The sequence below is a fragment of the Pempheris klunzingeri genome, chromosome 2, assembly GCF_042242105.1.
Source record: "Pempheris klunzingeri isolate RE-2024b chromosome 2, fPemKlu1.hap1, whole genome shotgun sequence".
NCBI lineage: Eukaryota > Metazoa > Chordata > Actinopteri > Acropomatiformes > Pempheridae > Pempheris > Pempheris klunzingeri.
The window spans coordinates 28,180,259-28,193,868 of NC_092013.1; the positions used below are offsets into that span (position 1 = coordinate 28,180,259).

At 43.0% G+C, this 13,610-nt stretch overlaps 1 protein-coding gene across 1 annotated transcript; it reads left to right on the forward strand.

Moving 5' to 3' along the window:
* The first annotated feature begins 781 nt into the window (after window positions 1-781).
* Window positions 782-12,583, forward strand: cass4 (Cas scaffold protein family member 4). Its single transcript, XM_070847237.1, has 7 exons — window positions 782-898; window positions 7,914-8,336; window positions 9,007-9,090; window positions 9,209-9,328; window positions 9,909-11,210; window positions 11,344-11,427; window positions 11,565-12,583. The coding sequence occupies exons 1-7, from the start codon at window positions 896-898 to the stop codon at window positions 11,979-11,981; spliced, it is 2,433 nt and encodes an 810-aa protein (XP_070703338.1). The 5' UTR covers window positions 782-895; the 3' UTR covers window positions 11,982-12,583.
* Window positions 12,584-13,610: the final 1,027 nt, after the last annotated feature.

Sequence of the window (13,610 nt, forward strand, 5' to 3'; positions counted from 1 at the left end):
TGAGCACGAACAGGCAATGATATGCCACAACACACACACACACACGCACATTGTGGGTATGCATTTCCTGGTTGTGGTATTTGTTTCTGCTAATTTAGAAACCAGATAGAAGTCTTGAATTTGAAATGTTGGATTTGCTTTCCATTAACAAATCACATTTGGGCCTTGACATGCTTGTGTTTTGTGACATCCTCAAAGAATCCAAAAGATGAAAGAAAAGGGGGAACAGAAAAAGTCATCAAAGCTCCTGATGTCTGTCTCGACTCCAGCCTGGCCCCTCAGAGTGGGAGGTCACCCTGCCCCATCGCTCCTCTGCATTCCCCAACACCCCCAACCCAACTCTCCCAGACGCTGCTGTCTGCGTTGTCCAGACAACAACGAGTAAAGACACAAGAATTTCTGCTCCAAACAATCTGCCCCCCCCGCGCCCCCAACCAAACCTGCCTCATAAATCTGTCAAAGATGGAATTTTTTTATACAAGAGGAAGCAAAATAAAACCTGACAAAAACTCCCCAGTTAGTTGGAGGAGTAAACTAGTGACAAACAGTGTACTTCTGCTTTACTAGAAAATGACCGTAGAGTTGCATGAAGCTCAGTTTAAAAAAAAAAAAAATAGCGGTGGGGCGGGCAGCTGCAGAGAAGGGGGGGTGTCTCTCTGGCCAATGGGGCTGCAGGAAAGCAGCTCTGTCAGTGACATGAACTCAGTTTCCCCGCCCAGGGTGTAAAACAGTCTTGCTCCCAGTGACAGCTCAGACAATATGCTTGTGAGACACAGGAGGAGAAAATCCCCCAAAGTTTTCACACACACTTAGCTGAGATGGTTCACTGAAAAGTGGCCCTGTGTGAACGGACTTATCGCTCTGTGTGGACACTGAACACAACTCCTTAACAAACATGGTGAGTACCGCAGCTGCTCCACAACCTTTGATTTTCAAATGAAAATTCAATTTAAATAGCTCTTGTTATACCTCATTCAGCTGTTGTTTACGCTGATTCATAATCTCAGTTTTGAATGTATGCTGTGATGTCTTCAGTATCTACTCCGTAATGTACTGTTGCTCGTCCGGAGGAATGTCCCTGTAGACCACCTGCTTGGATTTCACTTTAACTTGCGGTGTCAGCTACCACCTATTTCTACTCACAGCCCCTCTGACCTGCTCTGCTGTAGGCTGTAACCCGAGAGGGCCGATCCTGACAGAGCTGAGAGTAAAACTTTATGAGCCTCATTAACACACAAGCCTTTAGAAGAAAGATTCTGGCTGCCCAGAAACAGATCATTTGGATGTTAGGCAGAAATTTCATTTCTTAAATGTTGCACTTTGCACATCTGTGCATCCTCAATATGCTTATTTTACACTGACTTATGAACCAAAAAACAATTGTGTCACTGTGCATCTTAACAAGCTCTCAGCAGTAGAGCAGGTGATCAAACCGCCTGCATCTTGTGCACATTTATGACTGATCTCCATGTGTACATTTAGTGTAAGGGATCGTCTGGAGTGGGTCCCGTTCTCGCCGGTTGAAACCTCACATTCTCTTTCCAGCTTGATGTCTCTTAAACCTCTCTGCCTGGCCCAGATGTTGCAAAAATCGGTGTTGAATTTTAAGTTTGATTGCTTGATTGTAAGCAAACTTATTTTCTGAATGTGTTTGCAGCTTGACCAAGAATCAGTGGATGCTTTTGCACTATTTTGTCTCCACAAGTCTCAGTTTGTTAAAAGACCCCTAAAGTAACTACATGGAACTGACTGACTGGCTTAGACTTAGTATTAGAGAATATCTAACTCTTCTTCAGTTTTTCCACACTATTGTTAAGTGTAGTTTGGACTGATTGATTGATTGATTGATTGATTGACTGACTGACTGAACATATTTGATGATTTAAAGCACACAATAGAGCAACAGAAGTTGCGCTTGTGTGAATGTTCCTCTCAGAGTGGGGGCCTACCGCCCCAGTCATTGTTTGTTTTAGGGGTCTTTGGATGGAAAATATTTAAAAATCCTTAACATGATTAATGTAATAGCAAAGCATAATCTTCCCAGGTCCTATCTGTGGTTCGCAGTGGAGGGAAAGGATATGCATCATCCTGACATTTTCCCATGCAAAGCAGAGATGCAACCGATCTTATTCATCACTTCTTTAAACAACTGGTGTGGCTGATGACTAACCATCAGTTTAAGCAATCTCATTTCCGTTCTATACGGTTATTTTGTATTGGACTTTATTTCCTTTTTAGTTCGCAGAGAGCTATTTCGGGATGCCTTGTGTGCTGTGTTGTCTGTTTTTATCATCTGAGAGCAGGAGTCAGTAGACAGTCATGAGGGCTTACACAGCAGGAGGCTGGCAGGGAGAAGTGGCAGCATCCTCTTCTCATCACACTCAGTCCTTTTGGGTCTTATTCACCATCTGTCCTCTTTGTTATCCAACCACTGCGTTTAACTGCTCAGGCTTATAAATCTCCTGTCAGCCGACTGGGCTCCAGGCTCCAGAGGAAAACTCGTGAAAACAAAATGAACTGAGTCAATGGTCAACAGAGCTGAGACGTGGATGAGGAAATGTGCGAGGTAATGATAAATGGATGAATAAATAGAGCACGGAGGCTCTCCACAACCATTTCACTGAGTGTCTGTGAAGAAGATGAGTGTTTGAGGTTTGGTTTCAGTTGGCGGTTTAGCTGAAAAGCAGGACCGTGACTCCTATAGGAGGAGGTCAAACCAGAGCTCAACGATCAGTGAACATTACACTGACATTCAACAGGTGGCCACAAACACGGCTCCAGATGAATGCTTATGTTGCTCCTTGTCAGCTAGGTATGGAAATAAGCAGCTCTTTGCAAACATGTTTGCATGTCAGTGCTGTGTTTACAGCTTCTTTTGCTTCCTCTAGTGGCCAAACTAATGCATATTGGGTTTTACGCCTTGTCATCACTTTCAGCTTTAGATTTACAATAGGTAAATGTACCCTGTGTGTCTGTGCAGGGAGAAAGACACGCAAACAACCATCTGCACTGATATGCTGTTTATTCTTCCACTGTTTATTCTGACCACGAGTCAAAATCTCCAGCGTGCTCCTTAACATTGGAACTGTTACAGTGACGAGTAACTCAACACCGTATAATTAATAATTAATACATTCGCTGTGATAAAAGGCAGAAGATGAGACTGAGGAAGTGTGAGTATAAATAAAACCAGCGTGTGAGCGTCGAGATAAGTTCCTGCCACAGAGCAGCTCGCCTGTTATCTGCTGCTCCTCACATTGTCCAGTGTGTCAACAGACTGCTGCTGCTGATTGAAACTATTCACTATAGTGCATCCTACAGTACTTCCTCTCGTTCCATTTATTCTTAGGCACAGTTAAGCAAGTCAGAACTCTTCTTTTAATACAAACCTGCAGTCCATTGAGTCCATAACCTGAAACGGAAATAAAGCTGAATCAGCTATTTCTCGGCCGTCTTTCGTACTTCTCTAAAAATCTGCACCAGAACTCTAATCTCCCCCGCCGTTTGGTGAAAGTCGGCTGGAAAGTGGATATTTTTTGTTCTAAATTGTCTCATAAATATCCAAATCACTGTTAGTGAACCCACTGAATTGTGATTTAAAAGTGTAATACATTTACTCTAAAGCAGGAATGAAAACCCACTTTTTACTTCCGTCTGCTTGCAAGACGAAATTTAACTCAATAAATGACTTTCTACCTGTACATCCAGAGTATTTAAGTTGTAACGAAATAATCTAAGCTTAAAGGTCCACTACTGTCTGTTAGTGTTTTCAGCCGACCTCAGAGTCTTCTTCTGTTCATATGCTAAAGCAAACCAATGAGACTAACTTTTGTTGAGCAGTGAAATTCAGCAAATTTCAATGCTCAACACTGTTAATGTTAGCTAACATCAGCCACTATAAGTTACTGGTCACTACACGCGGCTGTAGCAGAGTAACCACTGAGTGTAGTGAATTTACAAATGATGTGTTTTGTTGCCTGTGAATTCAACTTTACATTTGCAAAATTCACTCTGTACTTTGACCCACGTATTAATGTCCTCTCAAGTCAAACCGCCAATTCAACTGACAGTAAACTGTTCAGAGTAAAGGAAATCTCCAGATCTGCATCTGAAAAAAAGACTTCAGTCCACTGAGAGTTCCTAAGAAGTTTTCGTCAGTCGAGTGCACTTGTGTATGAGGTTTTGACACAGTTCTCAGCAGTTACCATACAGGAAATACCAGGGCAGCTGTGAGTGAGCCCATGTCACTGCCACAGAGCCTGAATTAGTCTCTGCGGCGTCCTCTTTGATTTTTTTGGGTTGGAGAGAGGCTTGACAAAGGTGCTTTTCCAAGGAGCACATCTGAGGATCATTAAAGATGATAAAATTGATCGACCAGGAACAAATTCCCAACATATCACAAAGTAATTTACGAGGATACCAAACGTGTTTTTCCTCTGTCTGTCTGTCTGTCCCTGTCTCTCCTCCTCGTCTCTCCCCCTGCCCCCGTCTTTGTATCCAAGATACGTGGGAAAGTCTGATATGTCATATTTATGCGATGACTTCCTGTCCATACTCAGGGAGAGAGATTATCTTAACTATGTTCTCTGTATCATCTCGAACACCCTGCTCCCGCCGCTCCGCCTGGGAAAATGAACCTTTTTCTAAATTTTAGTGAAGTTTTAGTCGTGTGGGACATATTTGTTCACTGCCGCCGTGGGTGTTGTGCTGGGCCTGGCATGTGTCTGAATGTATAATGGATGAGGTGCTGACCTGACCTCGGAGTCATGCCCAGGCTGTCAAGGGGCAGAAGGTCAGAGTGAGCCAGGAGGGTGTCGTTCCCACACTGGGAACCACTTCCTGGACTGGCTCTTGTTCCAGTGTCTCTCTGTGACTGGATGCTCTGGAGTCAATAGTGGATCTTAGCAGGTACTGTCGGATTATATGGGGAAATGCTTACCTAACAGCATCAAATGGAGGTTTCCATTCTTTAGCGCAGTTAAGAAATACCCAATTAATCCACGTTAATGTCTGCCGATTAGTAACCTAATTCGATGTATTATAAAGTGTGTCATTTTGTTTGAATATAAATCACTACGGATCGATGACCTCTCCTGTAGCCTTTCAGTGAATCACTTAAAAAAACAATTTTGATAATCGATTAATTGTTTAAAGTTCGACTATGTAAAAATTACACATCCTTTCTTTTACAAATGAAAATTTGAATTCATAAGCAATAAAACACCTCCTTGCTCATTCTACAGCCTACATGGTCTGGTATGACCAGTAGCTCATGTTAGCTAATGTTTACTATCTTTAATCTTCAGTTATGAAGAAAAAATGCCAACAAACATCGTCTAGTTCTTCTTTCTTTCTAGTGCACCTTTCCTGCTTTTTCCTCTGGTTTGAGTCAGTGTAAGCTGAACATCTTTGGGTTTCACAGTGTTGGTTGGACAATAATAATTTAAAGACATCTTATAACTTTTTTTTTTTTTAAGGTATGCACTTAATTAGTTGAAATAATGATCAACAGATTGATCAAGAATAGAAATAATCAGCAGTTGCTGTACAACTTCAGTATTTGGTGTAATGGCAACAGTTTGACATCACATTACTGCGAGTTAAAATAGAAACATCTTCTTTAAAGCAAATAGTGTGTCCTGAAAACAATAATCTGGTCTCTGACCATCCTTGTATTGATCTGAGATGGGCTGAAGCAGCTTAATTTGGATTGAGGTGGCTTATTGCCTGAACAGAAGCTCCTATCTGGGACTTTTAAAAGCATTTCTTGCATTGCGTCTGCCAGTCCAATGTTAATTTGTGAACAGGATGGAGCAGAGGGACGGGAGAGGCGAGGGAGAGGCAGAGACAGCTGTGCAGTTAAAGTGCTGAAGGCCAGCTGTCCGAGGGGCTGATCTGCACAAGCAGGCGTGTGCAGGAATCCAAAAGAGTCACAGCTGAATCTGACTTTGTTACTGTACTTTGTGATCAACATGCAGACACAGAAGCAGGGACACGAGTAAGGTTTGGTCACCTGAATCCTGCTAATTTTACACGAGTTGTGGTTTAACATATTCATGTATATAAATAGTGGTGAAACAAAAACTCAGCAATAATCAGGTCACAAAAACATAATATTGTGGTTTAAATGGCATTTGTGGCTCAGGAAACTCTGACACACATGTCATTGTGACCTGGATAGATAAAACAGTTTGAGAGTAACAGAAGCAGTTTCTACAGCTTTCCGTCTCACTGATGGTTTAGAGGGGATAGTACGACAATGTGAATCTTGATGGTACGGCCGCTGACTGTCATCTGACCCTATGTATTTCACTTGCACGTCTGTAGCATGACCCAGAGGATTAGGCAGGGAGCTTGCTGAGGCTGTGCGTGTGTGTGTGTGTGTGTGTGTGTGTGTGTGTGTGTGCGAAGGGGGGGGGCATAGTCTGCTGCAGTCAGTGTGCTTCACAGGCCTGCATCCTAACAGGTGCTGAGTGTGTCGGGCTCTGATGGTGAATGGGCTCTTTGTTGCAGAGGATTCAGCCTCAGAGAGAGGGCAGAGCCATCAAACCTAGCTGAAATACATCCCCAATATTAAAATTCTATTTGTATGTTGATGCATAATGAAAAAATATAACAATAATAATAATATTGAGCAAATGAATTCGTCTCGATTGCAGGACTGTCGGTTGGTACTGACAAGTAAAATAAAGTAAAAGATTTTATTTTGTCACTGTGCTAGTATGTGCTATTTATCAGTAAACACACAGCACAATTGAGGCTGAAGGGAATGGCATTAGCTTTGCAGGTATTTGCTCATTAACCAAAGTATTGGAAATTATTATTACAATTTATCCTGTGGAATGAATTGATGTTTCTACAGTTACTAAGTTGTTAAGATTTACCATCAAGGAAAATCGAATGTACAGAATTTTTTGCCAATCCACTGGCACAAAATTGGCAAGTCAGTGAGCTATAAGATCTTCCATTTCTAAATGTTTTATACACTCATAATTGCAGGAAGAATGCATAAAGAAAGTTCTCCAGTTTGTTTGCATACCAGTTTTACTTCTGCCGACTGACTCTAATGTTGCATCTCTGTCAGCCACCAACATACACGTTTCTCATGAGAATTAGAGTTAGATTGATGAGATAATGCTTTTGAGATATGTGAAGGCACACAGTCAGTCAAACCACAAGCTGTGAACTCCTTCGTAGTGGTTTTGGTTTAGTAGCCTGTCTCATTATTCACAGCTTATCTGTTGTGACAACAGCCTACACGACAAGAGCCATCACAGCAAAGAGGTGGGCACTGAAGCGTTCACACATCAGTACCTGCGGTCGTTCATGTCATCCACTCTAATTCAGCACACGGCAGTGACTTCACAGTGAAACATGCACAGGGCATCCATGTATAATAAAGTGATCACTCTTCAGCTACAGAGCACAAATCAGATTCAAGATACATAGAGTGAAATGAGGTTTCTTTTGCACAATTCAGTGTATTTTTGGAGTGATGAGGTAGGATCCATGCAAGCCTGCAAGAGGTTTTCCATTTACCTCTCAGTAGGAAGCACAAATAGGAAGTGAAAATACAGAGCAAAGAAAGATGTCATTCAAAACAAAAGCACTCTTAGTATTTTGTTGTTTCACAACAATAGGGGAAGGAGTAAAATGATTTTGTGTGTTTTCTTCCTCATGAGTCTGATGACAACTCAGATGTGCAACTTGAAGCATTTTGCAAGAGGAAATGTTGTCATAGTTCCACAGCAGCAACTGCCTCCATCTGAATGTGGATCTGTACTCTGCAAAATGGCTATTGCATATGAAAATTCTCAGAGGTTGTCTACGTGTCAAATATCTTTCTTTTGCCATTTGAATTTGAAATTTTACCTCCTCATTCTAAATTCCATTTTTTCTGTTCCTTATTTTAGAACAAACTTGCAAAGGCTCTGTATGACAACACTGCAGAGTGTGCAGATGAGCTGGCCTTCAGAAAAGGGGACATCGTCACGGTGATGGACCAAAACGTGGCTGGCACCAGCGGATGGTGGATGTGTTCTCTCTATGGACGGCATGGCCTGGCCCCTGCAAATAGACTGCAGATTTTACCACAGACTGGGACCTCTGCAGGCTCCTTAAACCATGTCACAGAAACACCCAAATTAATTGATGCTAAAACTGATGAGAGTGCACAAAATATATACCAGATCCCGAGTGTACCCAGACCATCCAGCAGCCCTGCTTATGAACGCATGGACATGATCTACAAGGTCCCGTCTACTCCTTTGTCAGCTTCAAAAAGTCCAGTCCAATCAGCATTTAAGTACAGCATAGAAGGACCTGAGCTAATCAAGGTACAAATAGTGTTCTACCAGAATGATTGCATTTGTGTTGAAAAGAGCAAAAACCTAAATGTAGATGTTAGTTTGTCTTTTGCTTTGAGGTCAAAGTTGGTCCTTTTCCTTGGGAAGTGTTCACTCTCATGATTAGAGGGGTTGACTGTTACAGAAATGCAGCGCTGTGAAACCCCTGCTGGCAAAAGAGCTTACAGATGGGGACCAGGGGCCTCTCCATGGGGACAGGCATGCAGCACCGGGGTCTTTATGGGCCTGTAAAAGACAAACAGACACAGCCTTCAGACACTTTTAACTGCAAACAGCAGCCCATGCCGGCAGGGACCCCAGAAAGACAGAAATGGTCTGTACGGGGGCCTTTGCAGCAGAACTTGGGGAGAAATATACCCACATGTTCACCATTTCCTCTCCTGCTCCAGGGGAGTCCTGTTCCCTTCTGCAGTAGCCACCTAATATTCAATGAGCGGCATGGTTTCTATTATAGAGCTGTGTTAATTGGCACAGTGCATGCATAATGGGGTTCTCCGTTACTCTCAACAGGCTTCAGAGCAAACACTGTCCCCATAAATGCATTGATGTAGAGGTCAACGAGGTAAATGCAGCTTAGATCAAAGCAGTGCAAGTGTTACCAGTCAAGCTCAATATTATAGCCTGTCTTTCTTGTCTGCAGCCTTCATTCTTCAGCGTGGCGTCCAGTCCAAAAGGGGAGGTTTATGATGTCCCGAGCCAAGCAAGACGAGCTTCTCTTTTCACTGTAAGCTCCTGAAATATACACAACAAAATACATCCAAAGTATTGTCTTTTTGTAGACATTCTACCACAGTGGATATAGGTCTGATTTCCTTACTGTTATTGTGATGTTCTATTTGCAGGCAACATCAACAACTCGAAGAAATGTGCCACGAAAACACTCACTGATTCAAATTTCAGAGCTGGAGAAAAGATTTGACTCTCCCGAGAGTTTAAGGTGTAGCAGTCCAGGAGACACTTATGTAAGTTTCAGACATTTGGAGGGATTAATGAAGCAAAGAACCTATGATGTGCTCACTTTGAAATGTAGTCTTTCTTTCAACATTTTTTATATATTCTTCACTTTTGCTAAATATTCACTGTGCTTGAACTGAACTAGTTCGTGGCGTGACATGTAAACTGTGTTTAAAGACAAATGCATTTACACCTATCCAAAAGGCCTGCTGTCATAGCCTCCTCCAGGCTTCATCACACTGCCTCCCTGATCTCTCTCAACTGAGAAAATGGTGCACACACTTTCAGACAGTCTGTTCCTGAAGGCATTCATGGTGTGCTCAGTTGTAGACGGACAAAAGTAGTTGTGTGGAGAGAGGAACATAAAAAGGGGGGATGAGAGTTAGAGAAAAGAGAGAGAGAGGTTCAAAACAAGACAGACCCACCAATTCTGACATCAGGAAAGGTGTGGTCCAGGGGTTTCAGATGTTCTTAGACTATCCGACAAGCATTTAATTTGAAGCATATTGAGGCACTTAGTAGACATGAACATTGGACTGAACATTGTCTGCACAACTGTGATATTGACAGCTTTGTTCTTGTGCACAGGTGTATGCAGTTCCACCACCTTTGCCTCAGGACCCAAACTATGACATACCTGTTCCCTCAGCCACAGAAGCTCAACAGAAAATGACTGGTGGATACAGAACTCTTCCCAACCCCCGCAAGCCTGAGTGGATTTATGATGTGCCAGTGGGTCCTGAGAAACAAAGTCCACCCCAAGGCTCCTATGACACCATGCCCTCCAAAGACGTTTGCAGGCAGTTTTACGACACTCTTCCTGCACATGCTTGGCCCATTCAAAGAGACAATCCAACACCCTCGCTTTATGATATACCAAAGCCCAGTCCACCCAAGGTGCTGCCAAGGGTCCCAATTTATGACATGCCTCCAACTCAGAGGCTCACGGAGGAGTTAGTATACGCGGTACCACCTCAGGAGGAACCTCGCACGACACGAGTCCTCAGTGATCCCCCCAGTGATCATATACCCCTAGAGTACAGGGGCGACTCAAGCAATGCTCATGAACTCAAAAGGGTGCGTCTGCAGCGAATGAGGAACTTCTTGGCCTGTACATCTTTCCATGACCTTCCGGCAAATGGGGATTCACTGGTGCAGGAGGACAACGAGCAAGGTAGAACCTTACGTCTCTCTGCAACAGACAGTCAAAGAATCAGCACGGCCTCCAGCTCCTCCACTAGCTCCTGTGACTCGCTGGCTCTGAGCTCCTCCTCTCCCGAGCCTCTGCGTGAGGTGACGCTCAGTCAGGACGAGGCCTGTCGCAGACTCCTAGGCCTGCAGGAGTCCGTTTGCAGGGCCGTGCCCTGTCTCATGGAGTTTGTCAGCAGTCACTGGAGGAGCAAAGAACATCTGGAGAAACATCTGAAGGAGATTAAAAAAGCAGCAGAAGGGATTGCATGTTCTCTGACATGTTTCCTAAACTTTGCCCTGGACATTAAGGGCAATGCCCGCCGTTTGACAGATTCTAACCTTCAGACGAGGCTCTATAAGCAGCTGTCCATTGTAGAAGACTCAGGTGTGATCTTACAACAAACAGTAAGTGCTCTGAACATGGCTGGCTGGCCCCTCAACACGCTCTGCCAGGACCCGGGGCAGGTCCAGACACCTGACCAACTGGAGCGCTTCGTTATGGTTGCGCGTACTGTTCCAGAGGATGTCAAGCGCCTGGTGTCCATCATCAATGCAAATGGAAAGCTTCTGTTCAGAGCCCCTCCGAAAGATCCAGAGCCTCTCAACAGTGTCGGTCAGCCAGAGACAAAGAAAAGTCCTGATGGAAGTGAGCAAGGAGGGGACTTAGTGGAGGATGACAATGACTATGTAGAGTTACAGGTGAATGCTTCTAATTACCTAAGTCATAATGAATATCATAGGTTACTACGGTAACTGAATGATGAGCTATCAGCCAAGAGAAACCCCAATCATACTTACTAAAATAATATTTTTGGTATTGACTTTTCCTCAGACTAAGAATGACTTTGAAAAGCAGCAGAAGGAGGTGCAGAAGGAACCAAAAGAAAACGTCCCACCAGTCTCTAACAAGGCACAGGTGAGTATCTCCTATAAACACAAGAGATTTGCTCGGACCAATGTATTTTATCCATGATTTAAGGTTCTCCTTGTCGTCACAAAAAGACCAGAAACACTGACGTCCGTCTTCATCTTCTTTGTTCCATGTTTCCACAGGCTGATAACAAGCGTCACTCCTCTGAGTCTGGCAGTGGCACAGAGGAACATCGACCATCCTCGCTGTCAGAGCACTGCCGGCTTTACTTTGGCGCCCTCCAGAAAGCCATCGGGGGATTTGTGGGCAGCCTTCAGGATGGCCAGCCACCAGAGAAATTCATCTCACAAAGTAAGCTGGTGATCATGGTGGGCCAGAGACTGGTAGACACCCTGTGGAGGGAGGCCCAGCGTGGAGCGTCCAGCCAGAGCCTTCTGTGTAAGAGCAACCATCTGTGTGCTCTCCTGAAGCAGCTGGCTGTGGCTACCAAGAAGGCGGCGCTGCACTTCCCGGATAGGCAAGCTCTGCACGAGGCTCAAGAGTTTGCAAAGGAACTGGCCCAAAGAGCACAGCACTTTCGTATATCGCTTGACCTCTGAGAGCTCACATATCAAGCACATCAGTTTCTTTGAACAGCAAAAGAAATTCGTCAAGCATTTTGGCTTCCTTTTTCATTCGTTTTCTATTCAACTAATTTCAAGCTTCATTTTCCAAAAACATCATGCTTTTTTGCTTAATCATAATGTAACATAATGAATGCAGGTACTAGTTAAAAAGTTAATGGTGTTAGAAAAAGTTGCTTAGATTAGCAGAAACATTCATACATGGAGATCTATTTGTACAAAAAAACTTGAACACAGTTCGGAATATATTGCACATTTAGGATACTGAGCTCAAGTCAATATTAAAATGCAACTTTAAATATAAAGTATAAAATATAATTTCATATAATTTACAGCAAGTTTATATTCTCTGAATATTATTTGTTATGTGGATGTTTTATGTATTTCATTACTATAATGTGTAAGATGAATGCTCTCCAGGGTAGCAGTTTGAGACAGTCTACTTTTTGTGAATATCTATGTAAATATTCTAAAAAATGTGTAATGCATTCCCAATGTTTTCTTGTCAAAAGAATGAGTGCAACAGATGTTGGATTTTTATTGATATACAAATTAAAAACTGAAAACTCTTTATGTCACTTTGCTCCGCCTGTCAAACAGTTATTCTGATTATGCCGTCACAGTTGTCTCAGATTGAGTTTGGAGTCTACGAATCTATAATAAAAAGTGTGCATTACAAACTGTGGCTGGGGAGTTGGAAAGATGTGGGTGTTTATTCGGCAGGAAGGTTCAGCAAAACTTAAGGTCAGGATATCATGGCCTCTGCAGCTTCAATTTTGACTATTGACTTTTAAATCTGTCTCTTTTAAGTTCCCGAACTTTGTGAAACTTCAATAATAATAGCCGGAGTTTAAAAGTGTGATCTGCCACTGCTCACTGCAGTGGAAATGATCTATTCCACTGTACCGCCTTCAGAAGGAGCTCAGAGGTCGGTGTCATAACAAAACAGGAACCCTGGGGTTTGTTGAGGTTCAGTGTCTTGTTCAACACTGTAATCCATCGCCCACTTCCGCCTACAGGATGCCAGCACCATGTGAACCTTTCAACTTCAGACTGCCAGTACTATGAAAAGTTGCATGAATAGGAACATGTCAGGTATGTATCCAAAGATTACATCATGTCATTCACATAATCCAGGGACAATGACAGCAGGGAACCCAGCGAAGGTCTTCAACATATGGCACAACACTTTAAAGCTTTATATGCTTTTTTTGTAATTTAGGCAGACCATCACCAAAAGGTGATGTGTGTTTAAGAATTGAAAAGATATTTTCAAAATCAGCCTACAAATGTTTATGTCGTTAAACTTTTGTATTTGGACATGAGGACAGAAGGATCAGGGAATGGACCAGTCAACCCTGAGACTGACATAATAAACGCCTCCAGGTGGGTCCTGCTTTAAAGGGCAGACCTTGATGTCTTCAAGAGGGCCCTCTTTAAAAATCTAGTTTTAATACCGTCATTATTTTAGCTGATATTAAGCCTACGAGGTGAATATCAATTATATGAATGAACTCACACAGCTCTACTTCATGTGTGGATGCCCGGCCCGCTTTTTCAGTACCTCATTTTAAAAGTCACAGACGTGGTTGTGCAATTTGTGGA

Bases quoted from the DNA above. Each gene is read 5' to 3' on its own strand.
- cass4 (XM_070847237.1), top strand. The intron at 9,329-9,908 runs GTAAGTTTCAGA...TCTTGTGCACAG, and splicing joins GCAGTCCAGGAGACACTTAT to GTGTATGCAGTTCCACCACC. The intron at 11,428-11,564 runs GTGAGTATCTCC...ATGTTTCCACAG, and splicing joins CAGTCTCTAACAAGGCACAG to GCTGATAACAAGCGTCACTC.